Source organism: Sinohyriopsis cumingii, chromosome 2 (assembly GCF_028554795.1).
Source record: "Sinohyriopsis cumingii isolate HCF-2022 chromosome 2, ASM2855479v2, whole genome shotgun sequence".
Taxonomy (NCBI): Eukaryota; Metazoa; Mollusca; class Bivalvia; order Unionida; family Unionidae; genus Sinohyriopsis; species Sinohyriopsis cumingii.
The window spans coordinates 156,749,638-156,773,525 of record NC_142962.1 but is presented as its reverse complement, the minus strand read 5'-3'; the positions used below and the strand labels follow the sequence as shown (position 1 = coordinate 156,773,525).

General features: G+C 33.9%; 1 protein-coding gene across 1 annotated transcript in view; it reads right to left on the bottom strand.

Annotated features, from left to right (window-relative positions):
* The window catches only part of LOC149806168 (sodium-coupled monocarboxylate transporter 1-like), a 121,885-nt gene that overhangs the window by 37,716 nt on the left and 60,281 nt on the right, over positions 1-23,888 (bottom strand). The window contains exons 2-4 of the mRNA XM_089951081.1: positions 8,531-8,596; positions 5,719-5,770; positions 4,771-4,838 (exon numbers count right to left, since the gene is read on the bottom strand). Of these exons, the coding sequence (XP_089807207.1) occupies positions 4,771-4,838; positions 5,719-5,770; positions 8,531-8,596 (186 nt within the window). The remainder of the gene's footprint in view (positions 1-4,770; positions 4,839-5,718; positions 5,771-8,530; positions 8,597-23,888) is intronic.

The following is a 23,888-nucleotide window of genomic DNA, read 5'->3' as shown; positions in this document are numbered from 1 at the left end:
TATATCACGTACGCCTAACATGACCCTGACGAAAACCAATGCTTTTCATCTAAGAAAAAAAATTGTTTACTCTTAAATAACGTAGTCCCATCATGACCTCGACATCAACCATTCATTTTAAAATAAAAATAGAACTTATTTACATGACTGCTACTAATTTTAAATCAAGGTCAGGATCGAGGTCAAACTTTGGTTATTTACGGAAGAATGATGTAGGTCAACTGATTTTCTGGAAAAATATCATCTCCAGTGAATGAATGTACATTACAATAGCATGTAATGAACAACAAAAAAATTAAAACTGACAAACAAACAATTAAATTAAAATAAATATATATTAAATCAGATATAATTAAATCAAGTATACATAACACTTCCCCATAAAGAAAAAAAGAAAGATTTATATGATAAAACTTTCTTTTTACCGTGGAATAGCTATACATGAGGTTAAAAAAAACTCATAAATTACACACAGTGTACATGAAATAATACATTATTATACGCGGGAAAGTGCATCTGCTATTATATTATCTTTTCCCTTGATGTGCCTGATGTCAAGATTTTATTCCTCTTACAACAAACTCCACCTTAGTAGTCTTTGATTTGTATTTTTCATCTTGCCGATGAAAGTAAGGGGGTTGTGGTCACTAAACACAATTATCGAAGAATGAGCTAAACTAAGATAAACTTCAAAATGTTGTAATGCCAATATCATCGCCAAACACTCCTTCTCGATTGGTGAATAATTTCTTTGGTGCTTATTTAATTTCTTAGAAAAATAACACACTGCATGATCAATACCACTTTCGTCTTCTTGAAACAAATCTGCTACAACCCCAACGTCACTTGCACCAACAGACATTTAAAAGGATTGGCTGAAATGTAGAGCTGTAAGAACAACTGCGCTTTTAAGTATGCTTTTAAACTTGTCAAAAGCCTGCTAACATTTTTCAGTCCATAGGAACTTGATTTTCTTACTCAATAATTTTTTCAAGGGTTTAGCAATTATAGGCAAATTGGAAAAACCTTTTCGATAGTATCCGCCCATACCTAAAATTCGCTTCAGCTGCTTTTTATTAACAGGCACGGTAAATTCAGAGATAACATTGACCTTAGCATCTGTTGGTTTAACTTGTCCATGTCCCACGATATGTCATAGGAAAGTTACACTAGCACAGCATAACTCACCTGTAGACAAATTGTCAAACATGCATCAGTGAGTCTGTCAAAGAATTTCCGAATTGTTGCTAAATGTTCGTTCCAGGTGTCGTTGTAGATGATGACATAATCAAAGTAAGCATCACAGTTGTCTCGACCAGAGGTAATCATATTCACGAGACGTTGAAATGTACTTGGCGACCCTTTCATCCCAAACACCATTACTTTATATTGGCAAAGTCCATCTGGAGTCCCGAATGCCAAAATTTCATCTGCTCTTTCCGTTAGTAGAATTTGCCGAAATCCTTACAGAAGGTTAAATTTGATGACATACTTGGCATTCCCTATCTTATCAATACAGTCATCGAATCTTGGTAATGGGAATGAATCTGTTTTTGTCACACTATTCACCTTCCCATAATTAGTACACATACGGAAAGTTGTATCTGGTTTTGGAACAAATATGTATGGTACACTTCAGTCACTTTTACTGGGATCTAAAAAACCATTCTCCAGCAAATATTAAATTTCTTTTTTTCAGGAATTCCTGTTTGAGAGAATTCATCCTATACGGATGCTGTTTCACAGGTTTAGAATGTACAATTCCAACGTCATGGAAGCTTTTATTGGTTCTTGTAGGAAAATATAGAAATAAGTGCTCATATTCAAATAATAACTGTCTAAGTTCATTTCTTTTTTTCTCTTGCAAATGTGAAAGTTTCTGGTCCAGATCTTTCATTTCTTCTGAATTCCGAAGATATGTCACTCCAGTATCAATAGAATCCGATGATATTCCTTCACATAAATGAGTGGAACGTGTACAATTGCATGTTTAACCTGGCTATCTCTTTCAATATACTCTTTTATCATCTTTATATGACAGATTTGTTTTTGTTTACGCCTTCCAGTAATATTTATGATGTAATATAAATCATTTACTTTCCTGTCAACAATGTAGGGATCATAATACTTCGCCTGAAGAGGATTTTGTGGTGTGGGCAAAAGAGCCAGGACTCTATCACCAGGCTGAAAGCTCATTTCCTTTGAGTTTATATCATATCTTGACTTCATTTGGGATTGAGTAAAGTGCAGTTTTGCTCTTGCGACCTCACAAGCTTTGACAACTTATACTTAAAATTGGAAACAGAATCAAGAAGATTAATTTCAGAATCTTCATTAGAATGAAGTTTCTCTCTCAATATCTGCAATGGTCCACGCACAGTGCGTCCAAAAACCAGTTTAAACGGCCTGAAACCTAAATATTCTTGATCTGATTCCCTAACAGCAAAATATAGTACATGAATACCTTCATCCCAATCTTTTCACCGTATCAAAACAATATGATCGAATCGTATTTTTCAAAGTATGATGGATTCTTTCTAAAGCCCCTTGTCTCTCAAGGTGATAGACAGAAGATTTAAATTGTTGGATGTCTAATTCGTACATAATTTGCTGAAAAATTCCAGACATGAAATTTGAGCCTTGCAGACTGGACAGATATGGGAAGGCCAAATTGAGTAGAAAACATTATTAAAGCCTTTACTATTGTTTTAGATTTTATATTCCTCAGAGGAATTGCCTATGGAAACATTGTTGACGCACACATAATGGTCAACATGTATTGGTTAACTGACTCGGTTTTAGATAAGGGACCAACACAATCTACCATAATTGTGCTAAATGGTTCGCCAAATGAATAAATAGGTTGTAGATGAGCCTTCGGTATCTTCTGAATGGGTTTTCCAACTATTTGATAAGTATGACAAGATCTACAGTATTTACAAACATCACATTTGATATTTGACCAATATAAGTGAGTCAAGATCTTGTGATAAGATTTATTGATCCCTAAATGACCAGCGAAAGGTGTTTCATGGGCCAGACTAAGTATTTCCATGTCTGTAAGGTTTACGAACTACAATGTGATTGTTCACTGACCATTCGTCGTCAGCAGTTACCTCAAGAGGTCTCCAGTATCTTATAAGAATTCCATTTTTAATGAAATAATAGACGGGAACTTCAGTAGCTTCAGTTTCAACAATGGTCCTTTGAAACAAACAGGAGATCTCGGAATCTTCTTCCTATTCAACGACAAGTGATTGTCGTTTATCACCCTGATTAGAATAAAGAGAATGGGTCGTTAAAAGAGGATCACTGTGATCAATACTTTCTGATTGATCCAAACAAGGAGTAAAATTGACCTCATCAAAAGCCTGGCCGATACATGTGTCAGCTAAAGGAATACTTTCCTTATCTACATCATTCTCAAGAGCTTTCTTTGCCATAGCTCTGGTAACTGTTCCACAAGCTGGAAATAAATCAGGGAATCCTTTTTTAATAGAATGACTTTCTGATCCTAGCAAGGCATGTAATTTACAAGTGGATTAACCACAACCATGTCTCCAGCTAGGTCGTTGCCTAGTAATAAATGAATGCCCTCAACGGGTAAAACAGAGACTGTTCCGACTGGCACATGTCCTGAGACTAAATCGGATGACAAATTTACACAGTGGAGAGGAACATTAACAAAGCCGCACTCGACTCCCTGAATTTGAACACTCTCATTAGAAAAAGACTTCTCAGGAAAACACAAAGTTCCTAACAACACAACTCTGAAAAGCTTATGTGACCCTTACAATTATAATAGGCATAGGATTGGCCGAATCACCCAAGAGTGATATAGAACCTCTCGATATGAATGGGTCATAATTCGCCACAATAAAATCAGACTGGGGTTTATTAGACCCCAAAAATGTATTGCTTTCATGTCTTGTTTCTGATGCCTAGTTGTCAATGTATAGCAATCAGAAATAACGTGTCTTTTTATTTCAATAGGTACACGTAGGAAGAGACAAGGGTTTTGAATCCAGCTTATCTCTCTTTCTCTCTCTCTCTCTCAAAGATAATGATGTGTTCTTTTATAAAATTGAAATCCGAACCCAAATTCAATATTCAAGGGTTCAGGTCCAAGTTAATAACACGGTTCACAAGTTATATAGGGAACGGAGTTTTGTTGTAAATTTTTCTTTGTTTTTTTTTTTCGATTCGATTGAAGATATTTTAAAAACGAAATAAACAGTCCCATTAAACAAAAACTGACTCTATTAGCTATCAATTTTAATTGCGAGTTCTACATACCGTCGCAGTTTGTTTAAAAATATCCGTCCTGATGGAAATTAAAACCAACACAAGGCTAATAAGAGTAAAATGAAACACGATACGCTTTGAAAAGAAACGCAATTATTGTGATTAATTTATATTTTCTTACAATATTTATACGACTGTATATCGAATATTCTGCAGCAAAATTGCCAATGGTATTTGAAGATCCGTTAGAAATCCAGCACTAACTTATCTCTTTCTTGTTTCGTAGTGTTTTAGTCTTGCTGTGCTGTTCAGAACAACACATCACCTTTTCACCTTTACTCTCTCTCTCTCTCGCTAGAAGTTTCTTTAATGTTTATATATATATATATATATATATATATATATATATATATATATATATATATATATATATATATATATATATATATATATATATATATATATATATATATATATCAATGTCTTTGGAGGAAATAAGAACTTCAGGTAAGGAAAAGAACTTACCAACGTCGTGTAAAAGGTGCAGACGAGACCCACGGATATAACAGCACCCCATAGTGTAAAACCGGTAACTGAGGAAGAAATAATATATCAATCCAAATGCATCTAATTCAGTTTACATATTTTCTCCTGCGAAGATTCAGAAATGTTTTTCTTCAGTTTCCCCCTCTCCCCCATTGCATGAACAAAGTCCGGCTCCACATTTGCGAAAATTCTCAGTATTTGTGCTCACCAAAACATGAACTGATATAGTCAAGAAAATACAATAAAAATGGATAAAAGGTTGGTAGCATATTGGGGAACTAACAGTTCTGGCTGGACACGCACTTCGTAAGGAGTACAAAAATATTTTCACAAACAAATCAGGCAATGAATACGGTAAACTTTTAAATAACATAACTATGTACATGATATATATAGAACCGATAAGTGGTTGGAAATATATATTTTATTGCATTGCCTTTTTATGCGTAACATAATCAATTAGTAACATAGGTTAGAAAGAGAATGAGATCCTACCAACACACCTACTGACTTACCTACCTACATACCTATATGCCTGCGTGTCTGCATCCATACATCCATCCATCCACCCATACATACATATATATATATATATATATATATATATATATATATATATATATATATATATATATATATATATATACATACATACATGCATACATACATACACTTACATACGTACGTACATACATACATACATACATACATACATACATACATACATACATACATACATACATACATACATACATAACTACATACATACATAACTACATACATACATACAAACATACAAACACAATTAGTTTCATCCATCCATTCATACCCACACATACATACATACATACATACATACATACATACATACATACATACATACATACACACATACACACATACATGCATACATGCATACATACATACCTGCATTCAAAGCCAGGGACGGAGCATACAATACTATTGCCATGTACAGGGTCTGAAACAGATAAAAATGTATTAAGTTTAGTAACGCATATAAAAATGCTTTATTTAGATGACTGTTATATGAAAAGATTTTTCAATTTAATAAAAATATTGTCTTTCTCTTACAAAAGCGCTAACGCATAAAAAAGCAGATTCAAACTGACGTACACATCGAACGGAAATAATTAAATTCTATTTCTAATACTACTGTCCTACAAACGAACATATTTGTATTACTTTTTTAATAATGGCAATATGTTCTCTATGAATGTAGGTTAAATATTAGTATCAGTATTAACAAAAGTAAACATATTTATTATGGTCTGGGTTAAGGTTATTGGAGCTCCCCCATAAAAAAAAAATACCTAGCCTAACTGATGTTTAATCCATTCTATATCATACTTGTAGTAAAACAATCTTTTAGAATGAAAGTTTCCATTGTGTTATAGTTTTCTGAAGAATATGTTAATTGTGGTCTACATCAAGTGCTGGGTTTTATAAACTTGTTTACTGGAAGGTAGATTTATTCCTGCGATAACATCTGAAGCAGAAGTCAGTTTTATTGTTGTGTTCAATATTTGACTTGGATTTATTTATTTATTCAAATTATTATTGCCTGGAATAACAAAGTGCTCAATAGTATACTTGACATTAATTGGGAATTATAGTGAATTCAGACAAGGACTTCTTGATTATTTTATTGTGAATAATTGATAGACTTGTCACATCACCACGTTACATGACACTCTAGTCATATCAACACCTTGTTATTTCGAACAACAGTGAATTGTGTTCATTAGGACTGGTGATATAACTTTTTAGACTATTTAGGGATTTAATTCGCTATACTGTAAGTTCTTTTGAAATTTTCATTTTGTATTCTAGGGAAATAAATTATTTGTTGAATTTTATAAAACGTGTGGGTTTTCGCTCTTACCTATTACTAAGTTTAAGACTATAGAGTCGTCACAATATATATATATATATATATATATATATATATATATATATATATATATATATATATATATATATATATATATATATATATATAATAGATCAACATAGTGTAAAATCTGGGAACTGAGACACAACAGAAGCGGTAGAAAATAATAGTAATCATCAATAGTCTTTGAAAAGAGTTATTTGAAACCTGTACAAATAGATTTTGGAAAGAGGTTTTTAAAACCTGTACAAATGGCCTTCAAAAAGAGTTATTTAAAACCTGTACAAATGGCCTTTGAAAAGAGTTATTTAAAAACTGTACCAATGGCCTTTGAAATAAAGTATTTAAAACCTGTACAAATGGACTTTGAATAGAGTTATTTAAAGCCTGTATAAATGGACTCTGAAGAGAGTTATTTAAAACCTGTACAAATGGACTTTAAAATGAGTTATAAAACTGGTATCGAAATGTGTTATATAAATCTACACAAATGGCCTTTGAGAAGAGTTATTTAAAACTTGTACAAATGGCCGTTGAAAAGAGTTATTTAAAACCTGTACAAATGGCCGTTGAAAAGAGTTATTTAAAACTTGTACAAATGGTCTTTCTTATGAGTTACTTAAAACCTGTAAAAATGGACTTTGAAATGAAGTATTTAAAACTGTAAAAAATGAGTTTGAAAAGAGTTATTTAAAAGCTGAACAAATGGCCTTGACATGAGTTATTTAAAATCCGTACAAATGGTCTTTGAAATAAGTTGTCTAAAATCTGTAAAAATGGCCCTTGGGATCTACAACTTTACACATGATAGTTCGTTTTTATTAAAGTTATACAGTATATATTTTAATACTAACGTTTTTACACGCAAGGCACATATACATGCTTAAAAGATAAATACACACATAAATGTTTATATCGTTAACAAGCAGTATGTTTAAAAATTGAACACATAATATGTTTAGAAAGTCTATGCGTCAAATAGGCTCTTAAATGTGTGGAATCAAAATGTCGGAAACATTTTGGCTAACTAACAAAAGCACCGATACACGAATCCCGAATGTGGCAAAAATACGAGAGAGCACAAAATACAAAAGTGAATAATGTGGCTGCAAATTAAATATATGAAAATGAAAATTAGAATATATATATATATATATATATATATATATATATATATATATATATATATATATATATATATATATATAGCTTTTGCGAAATAAATGAACCTAAACAGATTTAAAACTAGAGACAGAATAATATCGAATATATAGTGCTTTATTATTTGCATATCTAGACATATGGTTTGAGACTTAGCAACCAAGCGATGCCCATGATATGTTGTTTCTTATGCTCTAGTCCCAAGACAACTCTTTTATCTCTTCGATCCAGCAACTTTGTTTGAAAATGAATCATACTCGCTTGCCCGGCATACAATATGATACAACGGTTTGGTATTACGTTTAATGTTTGGAACAGTCTCGATATGTCTCTAATGAACCAAGACTCAGCTTAAATTGTGTCAGTTAACAATTGGAGAAAAAAATGACATATGTGTACTGAAATCGATATAAGACATGTACATACTAAAACATACCTATATACAACAATTCTTATAATACACAGCCCACTTGAAAATAGTCAATGCTGACAACAGTATGGCAGGCCAGTGTACCAGGCAAAGTTGAACATAAACAATCAATCATTCGAACCAACCCCTCCTTCCAACTCCAACACACGCCCACCCAAGCCCACCCACCCAGCCACTCATTTTCCGAGGACAGATAAAATTACAATGCAGCCGAATAGAGAAGCCTGATATCTTACCATCTGTATGCAGAATGTCACAGATCCGGCTGTTCTGACACCTTTGCTGAACCTTTTCTCCAAATACTGAAAAAAAAAAGATTCCAATAAGACGAAGTGGAATGCACTAGTATGAAAGAATCTGCAATTTTAATGTTCCTCTTGCAACTATGGGACATGCCAGTAAAACAAGAGAGACACAAACAAACACACGCACACACACACACAGTGAGTACTTATTAAAACGTACGACAAAAGACTTTGATGTTAAACCCATTCTTTCCCTTTCCCTTCACTAATTCAAAAATAATTCCAAACGAAGATGCCATTATTAATTCTTGATATTCAATGAAATATAAACATACGGTATACAAACGTCATGCCTCGATTGGTCGTCAAAACCATTTGCAAGAGAGAAAAACAGCGTATAAATGATACTCTTTTTGCCAGAGTCTCTGCTTGGACCGATATTTTCTTTTTTATAATCTTTTTTCTTTTTTCTCATCCGGGGAATTCCCATCATTTTTCAAAACTGCCATTGTAAAGCCTCTGCTGAAGAAACCAACACTAGACCATAACGATTTAAAGAACTACCGCCCAGTTTCTAGTCTCCCATTCATATAACAAATCTTAGAAAAGGTTGTTCTATCCCAGCTTGTATCTCATCTAAATTCAAACAGTCTTTTTAGCAATGTACAATCTGCATATCGCCCTTGCCACAGTATTGAAACTACTCTTCTAAAAGTAGTAAATGACATTCTCTCTGCTTTGGACAGTGGAAGATTACAGTCCTCACCCTCCTTGATTTGTCTGCAGCATTTGACACAATATACCATGATATATTACTTCACCGTCTCCAGCATGTATTTAGCATTCATGATACAGCCTTACTGTGGTTCAAGTCCTACTTGGTCAACAGGACACAAATTGTATCTGCAAATGGAATACACTCCAGCCCAGATGATCTATGTTTTTGTGTTCCACAGGGGTCTGTTCTTGGACTTGTTCTCTTCATTCTGTACACTCAGTCGCTCTCAAGTGTCATAGATCATCATCCAGTGTCTCACCAATTGTACGCTGATGACACCCAAATATACAAATCTAGCCATCCAACTGAAGTTGATGCTACCATCCAAGGTGTAGAGAGGTGCATTTCTGACGTGAAATCATGGATGACATGTAACAATCTGCAGATGATTGATGATAAAACTGAGGCCATTCCGATTACAGCAAAATGACTTTCTCGTTCACATCCTTTACCTCAAACAATAAATATCAGCAACGCCAACATTAAATTCACAGAATCAGTACGAAACCTAGGTGTTACTCTGGACAGTACTCTCACATTGCACCATGTCATGAACATATGCAAGGCTGCATATCTTGAGCTGATAAGCATCAGGTCAATTCGCAAATATCTTTCAGTTGATGCCACTAAAACACTTGTGTGTTCATTAGTACTTTCAAGACTGGACTATTGTAACTCAATTCTGTCTGGTTCATCTCAATATCTACTCCAGAAACTTCAAAAAGTTCAAAACACAGCTGCTCGGATCATATTTAGAGTACCACGATCAGAGCACACCTCCCCGCTGCTCTGTACCCTACACTGGCTATCCATTCGATCCAGAATCAAACACAGAATGTGTTCTCTGTGCTACGTTTCACTGTCGGACTCTAGTCCAACATACCTATCTGACCTCACCAATGTGTACACACCAGCAAGATACTTACGTTCTTCTTGTGACAATCGTATACTCATTATTCCCACTATGAAAACAAAATCATATGGACAGCGTTCTTTTGCATTCCAGGGCCCAGCAACGTGGAATGAATTGTCCACTGAACTTTGACACAAAGACACAGTGATCACATTCAAGAAACTCTCAAAACTCACTTATTTCGACTGCAAGAACAAACTTAAAGACCTAATAATGTTTCCTACCTAAAATATTCTCAGCATGTTTTTTATTTTTTAATGTTCTTTTAATTTCATGGTGTTTGTTTTTTTTTAATAATATTATTATATGTTTTTATCTTATAGGTGTTGTCTAATGTAAAGCGCTTAGAGCTTCTAAAGATTAGACGCGATACAAAGTCCTCATTATTATTATTATTATTATGAGGATTCTGTTAACAGAGTAAATTGCATAAGCAGTTTGTATGCTAATTATACTTAACTGACCTAGATCAGTGAATATGGTAAAGATGCTATTGACACAATTTAACCGTGATTTTAACGTTGAGTCGTCTTCATAGCTGGTTTATGTAAGTCTACAGTATGTCCTTTTTTTACCAGGTAAATTAACATGGCGCTACAGCTTTAATTTGAAAATTGTTGGCAGAACACGTGCTGATTGACACAGTAATATAGGTGTTATTTTAAATTCAAAATACAAGTGAACCGAACATATTGGTAATCTAACAAACGATTGGCAATGCTTAAAATTTTAAAGTGCAAGATCTGGAGGTTCAGTTAAGTATAATCCTTTTATTTTTCGTTCTATCTACTTTGGAATATGGATGGACGCTTGGGACAATCTTGTAGGTTTTGGGGCTGAAAAAGTTGAAAAGTACTATTTGGAGCTTCGAGAATAGTAACTAGATTGCCGATATATACACATAGATAGAATGTAATTTTTAGTCTGGTCGGAAAAATCTGGAATTTCAACGAAAGTTCAAAATGCTTGTAAGAAAAGTCTGGAATCTCGAACGAAATTTTAAATGCTCTGTTCATGATAAGAAAAACAACTGATGCTGACGTATGATTTCTAACAACAACTATTACCCACTATCGTTGATGCAAATAGTAATTACAATTTTGGGATTAAACATCGGTTTGATACTATCACTATATAAGTCTTCTTCGTTCTAGTTATTCTGTTCTAGTACAGTACGATTCTAAAATATGCTCTCTTTTTAAACACGAACTTCATTAATGACTGATTATTTTAAACATCGATATACATCTAAAGTTAATTGTGCAAGACTATAGTATCGTGTAGCTGATAAATACAACAAAGGTATCAATGTAGTTCTGCAAACTGTCCATTACCTAGTTAATTTCTCAAGTAATCCAAAATGGTTTTCTGAACTCAGCTTAGCAAATGCAATACATTTTTAAAAGAGTGTCCTATATAAATGATAGCTTGGATGACAACTATATATCTATATAATCTAGCTTGGAGAAGGCGTTACCTAACGACAAGTCTATATATCATCTAGCTTGGATAAGACGTTACCTAACGACACCTCTATACATAATCTAGCTTGAGTAAGACGTTACCTAAAGACAAGTCCATATATAATCCAGCTTAGGTAAGACGTTAACTAACGACAGGTCTATATATATATATATGAGTCTTATATATATATATATATATATATATATATATATATATATATATATATATATATATATATATATATATATATATATATTCTATCTTGGGTAAGACGTTACCGAACGACAACTCTATATATAATCTAGCTTGGTTGCGTAAGACGTTACCTAACGAAAGGTCTATATAGAATCTAGCTTGGGTAAGACGTTACCTAACGAAAGGTCTATATATAATCTAGCTTGGATAAGACGTTACCTAACGACACATATGGATCTTCACATATCAACTGTTACTTTACATGCAAGAAAGACTAAATTTTCGGTAAAGAACAACGAATATATTTTGAGCCAGAAGCGTGCTAAAGAATTATATCTTTTATATTAACGTAATACTTCTGGTACTCTTCTCTTATTTTCTTACTTCCCCGTCGTAATTATCATTATTTTATTAATTAAAATTAATGTATTTGCTAATATTTGTATCAACAATATACATGTTGTCTCCTGGTAATGTACTTGTAATAACTCCACCGAAGATAACTTTTTAATTTGTTAAGAAAACTTATGTTTGAACCACATTACAATTTGTTCACAAAGAGTAAATATCAAAACATTATTTTGAAATCATTTTAAATACAGGCAAATGAGGTTGTATATATATATATATATATATATATATATATGTATATATATATATATATATATATATATATATATATATATAATTACCGCACATGATACTAGTGTAGAAATCTAATAAAGCATGTTTTAATTAGCTTAGATGAAAGAGAGAAATTATTGTGATTTAAAATTAAGCGTAAAAAAAACCAACAGGTTAAAACCTCTTACAAACCTTTTAGTAGCGTATCATTTATTTTCGGGGGTTTTCAGACAGAAAAAGATTTGTCTCTTAACAAACACTACATGTAAGTTGGACAAGATCAATGCATTTAAGTTATGTCGTTTTCAAGCTTGTACAGAAGATGATCACAATCATATACTAAGTCCTAGCGTCGTACCGACTTAGCTTGACAATGTGGCGAATTTAACCCTACTATGTATACATCGCGTCATAGGGTACATTTCATTCAGTTTTCCATAAGCAACATTTGTAACAAAATGAACTCACATTTAATAAGCTTTGTCAGTGTAATAAAATGTAGGGTGACAACCAATAACGGTAAATTTGTAACAAGATAAGAAACCAATTTCGCCTGATAAGGAATGGTCATTGCAATGAAATCTACTGCGAATATCTTTATCAAGCGATTGAAAAAAAACACATACACTTACGGGATTGTGTCTTTGTGCTTCATCAACAGGAAAATGTTACTGTATGGATCTTTTGCACACATAAACTTAGCGAATTATTGAATTTATAATAACTTATCTATATTAATGGCCATTACCTAGTGAATGGGTTTAATATTTCTCTACTATTCATAGCACCAAACGCTCCAGAAAAGCAACTTCCGGTAATCACACCTTACGACTATATTTGTACTCGTGTGAGGTGTACAGAAATTATTTTAAATGGGGAAATTTGAATTCACCACGTGATGTGATGAGCCATTGCATGTATCCTTGACTTAGAGAATCCAGTATTCGAAGAAGTGCAAGTCTATCTGACTAATTTAAACGATAGAAGGAAGTGATGTTATTGTATTATTTATATGTACGAAGAAAACAAGTGTTATATATTTAGTACCAATTGTCAGAATAAAGATAATTGGATCGAATGCAACATAGACTAGATTGATATGATACGTTCGTTATAACGCTTCGTAGATTACATATAAAGCACTTTGCGTTGACCGCTCCGGTGGCCTAATGGTTAGAGCGTCCGCCACAGAAGCGGGAGGTCGTGGGTGCGAACCCCGGCCGAGTCATATCAAAGACATACAAAAATGGCACTAACAGCTACCTCGCTTGGTGCTCAGCGTTAAGAGGTTAGTGTTAGGACTGGTCGGCCTGGTGTCAGGATAATGTGACTATGTCGGACATCATGTACGTGCCTGCGGCATGAATCCCCAGCGCTAAGCATCACTATAAACTGCCACACCGCAGACATCGTAGCGATATGACTGGAAAATTGTTAACAGCTACGTTAAAAATCCTAATCGCACACACACACACACACACACACACACACACACACACACACACACACATATTGCGTTGTTGGATAAATAGTATACCAGAGATAGCCATATACAACACGAGTTTCTGCAGTTATGTTTATAGTTAATCACAGCTTCCATTTGATTCAGATCCACTTAACAAACAGCAGATGAAAGCCATGTTCAGTTCTGTTAAGAAATGTTATTGAAGTTTTAATTTGTTGCATACAGTCTTAATCTCAGCAATTTATAAATGACTTTTGAAAATGGATTATATCTCTCCGTACTGAAACAACTTTTACTTTAGTTCATGGGTTCATGGCTGTGTATCCGAACAAGGCATTGTATGTGTCATAAGGTTTACCAATTTAGATATGTAGCCCAGGTGAAAGGGCATGATCAGAAGATTGGCAGACTGCAGTCATCATTTTGGTCAATATTTATTCATATGATTATGTTTTGAATTGGTAATATACATTTCGACCCACGTGTACAGTTTCTCAATATAACAGCAGTGCAAGTCCATTTGTTTTAGGCACAACCATGTAACATGACACACATCAAACTATAACTGTGTTGCCATTTAAATGGCTAACATAATATTGGTGAATACTAGACCGTTGCGAAGGGATCCATGTATGCATTTAGTTATAAATGGGTACAGGCATATATGAAGTTGTAATGGGGTTCAAGTATGAATTTAATTTAACATTGATTTTGAAATTGCTTCAGATATTTATCGTCAGACAGGTTTCCAGTTTAGTTTACGTCCCAATTTTTTTAAGTTTTAAAGAATAAGTGACGATACATGTTTAGGGATAAGAAATTATGAAAACTGTACAAACAATATGTTTCCAAAGCTGAAATATTTTGATGCAGAAATAGACTGATGTTAAAATGTTAAAACATGGAAAATTATGGAAGAAATATGCTATGTTAATCTTAGATGTTTACCACTGTCACGCTAATCATTTATGAGACATAATTTTCCACAAAACGTCTTTCGCTTATATTTTCTGGCTTTCTCTCTCTCTCTCTCTCTATGTATGTATATATATATATATATATATATATATATATATATATATATATATATATATATATATATATATATATAGCTACAAGCCAAGGGTCCTTACTTGACCGAACGGTTGTCAAACCCTGGAGCGATTCTCCCTAGAAGTCATAAGTTTACCCCAACTTTCCAAATACGTCCATACAAGTTGATTTGTAAATTAGAAAGCCCGACGTGTCGATTCTGTCGATTCTGTACCTATATTTTACTCTAATTAATGCAAGACCACAGATAAAACAACCTGCCAAATATTTATCAACCGCACATCTGCATGGTTTATCTTCATCATGTTTCCGTAGGGCCAACCGTTCGCGCCACAGGGACATTCATCGGTTTTGGCCTGAATTCACTAATAGTGAACCATGGCATCATGGAATCTCACTAACACTTCACTCAGTGACTATTCCTCCTAATGGGTCGACGCTATTGATTCTCTACGATGTTAAAATAGTAACAGAAAGAAGCAAACCTATCAAGTTTAGTATAATCAATAAATAATTTCATTCCCTAATTAATAAAAGAACTTTTAAGATGAACTAGCAGTATTGCGAATTAAATGCCAAATAATCATAAATTTCCAGAGTATATAATATTCAGAACGATTTCTAGTAGTGTTCCGATTTAATTTCAGCCTTGAATATGTTGAAGTACCAATAGTTTGAATAAGCCAATGTACCAATATTATTGGTGTATCACGATGATATAATCCAGAATGTCTTTGAATGAGTGTACAATTTTCACAAAATATTGCTTTAGTCCAAGAGTGAATGAGCACTTTGTAATTCTAATGAATTTTTTTCACAAATAATTCCTCTCAAATTATGTAATAAAACAACTAAAGGTGATTCAACAAAGAACTCATATTAAAATTGGAATGAACAATTTTGATTATCAAAAGCTTATATGGAAACCATAGACAAAGACGACCTAGATTTGGGCTATAATTTAGCCGCCATAACTCTCGGAGGTCAAAAGGGCATGTCAATATGTTTTCAGAAATATTATCTTAACGTACAACCCACAACCAAGGACAAAAGTTTGAAATCTAAACATTTGTTTGCAAATCAAGTTTAGCTTAAACTAAAACCTACAGTCATGGATAAAAGTTAAGCACATAACAAGATTTTAGAGCTGGGTACCGCGAAAACATTTGTGCCGCGGTATACTGCGCGATACGTATCACGGTATACAGCAGTTACTTTATGGACCGAGAATTCATTTTTCTGGTTCAGGAGCCCAGGAACATTTTTGTATAATTCCGTCTGCCAATAACTAGGCAAAATATCTTGCTCTGATTTATAGCAAAGCAAACTATATTGTAGTTATGACATAATCGGAAGAAAAAATACATATCAGAGAAAAAGAAAAGAAAATATTTCAGGGGTCAAACGAAAATGAATTGAATAGCCTATGCCTTGATGAAGATGAATTTAATATGTGTATGTTAATTGTTGTATAAGTTGCACTATAAAAACTGTAACTAAAGTGGAATAATTAAGCTTGCACTGATACTGTGAAACGCATACTAATGACATTAGATGCACTGTTGATGAAAATGTGAACTGTTGATACTGAAGCATAACATTTTCTAGACACACTATTGATATGATAATTTAGGAACAATTGATTTGGTCACCAACACCCGGGCAAGATATTGATAAGAGAGTGTCATTAAACATTAAATACTTACTCAACAAACCAGATAATATTTAGTAGACTTGAGAAATTACGTACAGTTCAGACAGAAAACAAGTACGCTCCTGAAAATCGTACGATGATTCTAAGTCTTCCAAGTAATACATATACTTATCAAATTCACTTATGCTTACAAATATGATGACATGTGGGAATGTTGTTTTTAAAAATCCGATATTGTTTTCTGAAAGTTGGATTTTGTCCGAATTTGTTTTACATTTGATTTAGCCACCGCAATGGTATACATGACAGGTGTCAAAGATGTCATTAAAGGATCATGCATATAATTATATTTGTTACTATAAATTTGTGACAGATGCAACCGTTTTGTAAACATAATATACATTTTTAATCTTTTGTCTTGACAAATTAAAACACGCTGTTAATAGCATTAAAGTCGTAACAAGATTCCTCGGGAATTTCCGTACATTCCTTACTGACATAAACTACTGACATACCAGTGCAGTGAACAAGTACCGTGGTAGGTACCACAGGAAAACAAAATACCTCGATAAACAGGTATATCTGTAATACCATGTATCTCTAATAGATATACATAAAAACGGATAGTATCAAGGACAACAGAGGAGATCAAATAAAATATTATCTGATTTTAGTAGACAAATTGACATTTTGCAATACTTCTATCAATTTTAAACAGCTTTACCACCCAGGCACAGCTAATTCAGTTCAGCGTCTGAGAGCAAGTCAAAGAAATTTCAATATGGATTTATTTACTAGTTGATATCCAACATTTTATTTTAATACCTAAATAAGTATATGTTGTGGCAACGGTTGCGTACTACTTCAAATACTGATCACGCTAATAATACGAGATGAAACACAAACCTTCGCTGATTATTTGCTGGTGAGTGGATTATATAATCACTTTTATGGCAAGCAGAGATATGTAAACTCACTGCATTTTTGAGATCCAAGATGCAGAATAGTTGTTTGTTTTGCTAATAAATTACTATGTATTGAAGGCAGCTCCAGAGATGATTATTAATGACAGATCTCAAAAGACTCGTACCTGCATGCAGTGTTAGCTTGTGAAAATTATAAGGGAGGGATTTATGTGGATTAAAACGAATGTAGTAGTGTCATCAGTGACGTACTCTACCTCAGGTTCGGGAGGAGCTGTAAACGTCTCTAAGTGTAATAACTTACAGAGAAGTGTAGCAGCAAGGATGGTGAGTAGACCTCTTTTTTGAAGAGTCTATTCACGAAAATGAGACTTCATACGAAATAAATGAAAATTATTAGGTAAATAACGCAAAACCGAAGCCTCAAACCGAACCCGAGAGTTTCTCTAATTGGGTTAGCTAATTTTGTTACTTCATCTTTGTAGTTCGTGTTTTCAAATTTGTATGCGTGTTTTGTTTACCCGTCGGACACTCACTGTTGGTCGCACCCTCCCTGGTGATGTAGTGTGTGAGTAATTAAATCATTATTATATCAAAAATGGAATCTCACACAGATAGTTTAGCTAAAGGGAAACTAGAGGCAATTAGGAAATATATTCCAGTCTGTGAATCGGTCAAGCAGCAACTACAAGCGCGTCAGGAGTCTCAGGTGGAATGCGCAGAAGGTGCAGAATAATTATTTAAACCGTTTACGAAGGCTACCGAAGGAGTTACAAAAGCTACTAAAGATCTTCTTCCCACGTTGGATCAAACAGTAAATCTACTGGAAAAATAGCAGAAAGAACTAAGAAAATAAAAAGGATACTATGAGAACTTCCAGGTGAAATAGCTGCTGCTCAACCAATGCGAGAAATACCTGCGAGTATTGACCAAACTCGTGCTGAAATAGGTGATTCGAAAGATCTTACACCAGAAACAGAATCAGGACCAACACAAGTAAGATTTGAAACTGAATTGAATGATACATTTATTGAAACTTATATTCCTACATAAACAAAAACTGAAGTGGTAAGATTACCCGTGCTTGCCGTGAACAGCTTTGTTCAGAAAAAAATAATTTTGAAACCCTAGTACCGTGATCGTTCTGTACATCGTGAAGACTCGTACAAATATATATTTCCTATATGCTTACGAAGCTGATCAGGCCAAAAGTGATCATCAAAGATATATTGCATTTATTGATCGGGTAAATAAATAGCTTAACTACAATAACGATGAAAACAGCCAATATTACAATAACTACAAAATACAAATCAACGAAACCAGTCCGAACAAGAAGAAGGGGGATGACAGGATGCAAGTTTTACCCCCGGCGAAACTGGAAGTGGTATTGGTTCAGGTACCAGAGGGAGTGGCCTTATTACTCCATATCCCAATAACGTCTTTGCCGATGTCGAAAGATTAGAAATTCTGATTGGCGGTAAACGAGCCAGTAATAATTCCCCAGAAATCATTAATCAAGCAGCTGATATTTGTCAACGATTATTTACAGGTGGTATCATGGACATTAATGTTTAAAGGTCTCTCATCGATAGAATCGTTGATGATTACCACAATGATTAAGGGTATGCAGTTAAATACAATGACTAAAATAAGATGATTACACATAATACCCAAAGTGGACCGATCATGCTCAAGGGGATAAATTCTCGGTTATCAACATCCAATGTGACCTACGGTGATGGACTCGGCGATGTTGTTCAAGGTCTTGTTAGAAGGATAGCTCCAAAAGCAATACCGATTGCAAAACAAATATCAATGAAAGCTACTGACGTTGTTCGTGATAAAGGTATTGGTGTTGTTGGTGATGTTGCTAATAAAACATTCTCAGTAGTCAAGGAGAGACTAACACGATTAATACGATGAAAACCGTAATCAATAAAATTGCAAATGTTATGAAAATAATAAATCAGACTGCAAATAAAAAATTAGCAGAGTTCTCTGGTGTACCACTATCAGAAAAAATTACAAGTCTGATAGCAGAAGTGGTCCTCGTCTTAGACGATAGCAATTATAATAAAATTTTTAAACGTATATCCGATTCAGCGTTTGACATGCACGCTCCAGTTCTCAAAGATGAATATGTGTGTCATTATCAGTATTATTCTTATGAAGCACGACAGCAAAATCAACGTAGTCGAATTGAACTGCAAGTTCAAGATACAAGTAGATATTTCTTACCCGCTGAAGCATTTATTGAAGTAGAAGGAAAACTTCTAACAGACGTCGAGGCTAATACATGATACGGAGCTGATATCAGAGCTGATTTTGTTAATAAAGACATCATGGTTTTATTCAGCAGTGCTATATACATAATCGATGAAATAGAGATTGAATCAGTTCAAGATGAAGTTGACGTTACCACAACGATATGGGGTCTAGCAAGATATTCACATGATTTGTACAAGATGAGCTGGTCCGTCAACGATGTTTGCCAAGGATAAGTGTGACCATCCTGATGGCAGACCGCATAATATAAGACAACCAAGACACAATGCCAACAATGTGTGGCCAGGGGTTCATGGAGCCAACTCAAATATCAACGTAAGATTCGGAACACGTGAATTAATGTTACTGGAGGAACGTTAAAAAGTTTCCTGTCTAATTCCATTGTCACATATCTTTGGTTTCTGCAGAAACGTCAGAAAAGCCATTTTCGGAGCCAATCATACAACTATACTTATGAGAAAGTTTAATGATAATGATTTTACCTGGCGCGATGGTGGCACTGCCATTAAAGTAATATTATTTAAACTTTCATTGTGGATGCCAGTAATGACTCAATCAATCGACGAGGGACGAAGGTTACTTTCTTTTATGAGTCAGGGCGGTAAATCAACATTGTCATGGTTGACGGTAATCACAGACAGTACTCAAAGCATAGTTAACGGTATGTTCACGTGGCAAATAGCATTACAGCAAGGTGTGTCTGCACCTAGACATATATTTAATGCTTTCCAAGATACTGTACGATTAAACTCTCAAGAACACAGTCCTATGATATACGATAAACTTGGAGTTAATGAAGTTTCCTTAAGAATAAATGGACATCAAGAGCCATCTGAAGAAGTGTTATTACATTTTTAGAATAATCATGTTGCACTTACATCTTCCTTTGATGACATCCATGAGAGGTGATCAAATTATTGATTCCGGTCTACAAATATCACGACTAGATTTTACAACACTCTATCCGATTTATTACTTTTCGCTGGAACACCTGGATTTGTTTAGACAATCTGTCCTTGATATACACTTTCGAGCTATTGCAGAGTACAGATCAATCTCTGTCATGTTGCTTGAATGTGTTGATGGACAAATGAGAGTTATTGACGGCCCCGTAGAAAACCTGTAATTAAATCGCTCATGATATTATAATGTCATATCATTATGTTAGTGTATTATCAGAATAAACCATATTATTAGAATAAACATTATTTTCAAAATAACTATTATTATCAGAAAAAAGCAATAATTGTATTCTTCACTGATTATTGAATTTGCTGGCGGAAATAGTGCTCGAAAATTGTGATAATCGATCATATTTCACAATTTTATGGGGTAAATGATACCAAAAGTAATAATTTTAGGACTGATTTCATAATTTATTGGGGTAAATGTTACTAAAATAATATTTATATGACTGAATCTGAATTAATATTATAATCTGAATTTTAAAAAATCTGAATCAGAATGAATATTATAATCAGAATAAATTTTAATCTTCACTGATTATATGATATTAAAATTATGAAAATAATTCAGATTTTATAATTTGATGGGGTAAATGATATCCAAAAATTAAAAATTATAGGACTGATTTTATAATTTTGTTGGGGGGGGGAGGTGGTAAATGATACTAGAAGTAATAAGTATTGGACTGATTTCACACTTTGTTGGGGTAAATATTACTAAAAATATAATTATAGGACTTATTTCATAATTTGTTGGGGTAAGTAATACTAAAAAATAATAATTATAGGACTAAATCAGAATAAATATTTTATCAGAATGAAAACAAAATCTGAATCCCTTGACATAGTCATGGTTAAATATTATCATCTGAATAAAAGTAAATCTGAATCAGAATAAATATTATTATCTGTTATTATTTGGTGTAAAATCTATTACAATCACTAACAACTTGGTCATTGTTTTCATCAGAATCCATTTCCCCAGACAAAGCTGAAACGTTCACTGTTGCCATAATTTTCACTTTTACAATCCCCTTTAGTAACGTTTTCACTACTTTCACAATCACTAAGGTCACTTTAGACGGCGCTTTTATTTTCACCATCTGACATAATCTTTCTGAACCGTCTTACGCGTTTATTAATAATATTGTTTGTTTCGTATTTGTGAGATAATTATGACCTAATTTTTTCAATTGCGCGTGAGAGAGATACGAATTTCTCAACTACTGTATCTTTGACTGTCGCCAAGGACTGAATCACAGATTGCTGAATCAGCTTAATGAATCGGTATTCTGATGCTTGTGTATATATATCTTCAATCTAAAAAATAAAATATCTGCTTGATGAACTTCATTTGGATCCGCTGACATCAAAATGTGTATACTGAATTTGTTTAGGTGGTGTTAGATAAATTGCCATATTAACTGTCGTGCTAACCATTTTCAGCAATAGAACGTGTGATATTCGCTGCATCTTCAGGTTTACTAATCGCTGCTATACCATTCCAATATCTTCCTGGGTTGTAATCGGTTGATTAATTACCGGCCCCTAATGCTAGTTTACCTTTCAAAGCAGATCTTTCTAGGAAGCTAGCAAGTTTTTCTCTGAGAGTATATCTTTTTATATGGAATTTAACGAGTGAATCAACTTTACATCTGCAATATGTCGTCTTACTTGGTCTCGTTCATCAAGTCGGATATCAAATCGAATTCCAGGACTACAATAATTATAACCAGGAAAATGTTTTTCTCCTGGATACTTAGCCCATGGAAATCCTGGTAACTTTCCCAATCAAACAGCGATATCACCAGCAGACACTTTGTGTTCGGAGGTAAATTTGTATTTGCTTGTACCATATTTTACGCACTTGCCTGTAAGTGCACACTTTTTATTTTTTGTTATTAGTGTTGTTAATCCACTGCTGGAGTTGGATGCTCTGCATCGAACACAAGATAAATCCCTATTATTTAGTATATTTCTACAACATGGATATCATTGAGTTCACAGCGACACGAAGCCAAGAGCCAGTCAAGCACATCCAAATTCTATCAGAGCAATTATCATAGGTTCATCTGGGTCTAGTAAGACACAATTATTACTTATTCTGATAATGAGATGGCTCAGGTAGGGTAAGTTATATTTAGTGACACCATCTGTAGAGGATCAGAGATCAGAGATGCTACGATGTGCTTAAAGATTTTAATGAAAATGCAAAATTATTGGACGAGGATGGTAATAATATTATTGATTTTATCACCGATATTGATGAAGCCCCATCTGCAGGCGATCTCGATGGATTTATTAATAATCGAGTAGTTTACAATGATGTGATGCTGGACAAACAATTAAATCCAGCTCGGATATCTTCTAGAGGCAGACACAAAGACACAGACGTGATATATGATACTCAGCGATATACACAAATACCTAAAGTGATCAGAGATAAATGCAATATTTTAGTTGTGTTGAATGGAGTTGATACACATACTCTGCGAAATATTCGTCAAACTTGGTGTTCAAGGGATATGAATATGATTAAGTTCAAAAACTTCTTTTCAAAAGAGCAAGATTTCCCACACGGATTTAACACGAAAAATGTACATTGTCCTCGGTCGCGATATCGTTACTGGTCCTAATAAAGTCTTTGGATGAAAAGATATCAGCAGGGAGGGTGTGACCAAAAATGAGTGTCCGACGAGTAAACAAAACACGTATCAAAATCTGAAAACATGAAGTAACAAAATGAGCTAACCTAATTAGAGAAAATATATGTTAATTATAGGCTTCGGTTTGGCGTTATTGACCTTGTATTTGCATTTTCTTAGGAAGTTTTTTCGCTCGTGAATATACTCTTCTACAAAGAGGTCCATTCACCCTCCCTGCTGCTAGTGTGGCCGACGAGGCAGGAGGTAAAGCAGTCATAGATAATCAGTTTTAGAGACTAGTACATCATCCTGAACTATCTGTCAGGCTTAAGTGGATTGTTCTTTTTGTACTAAAGGAACCCTGGCATATTCCGTTATCGT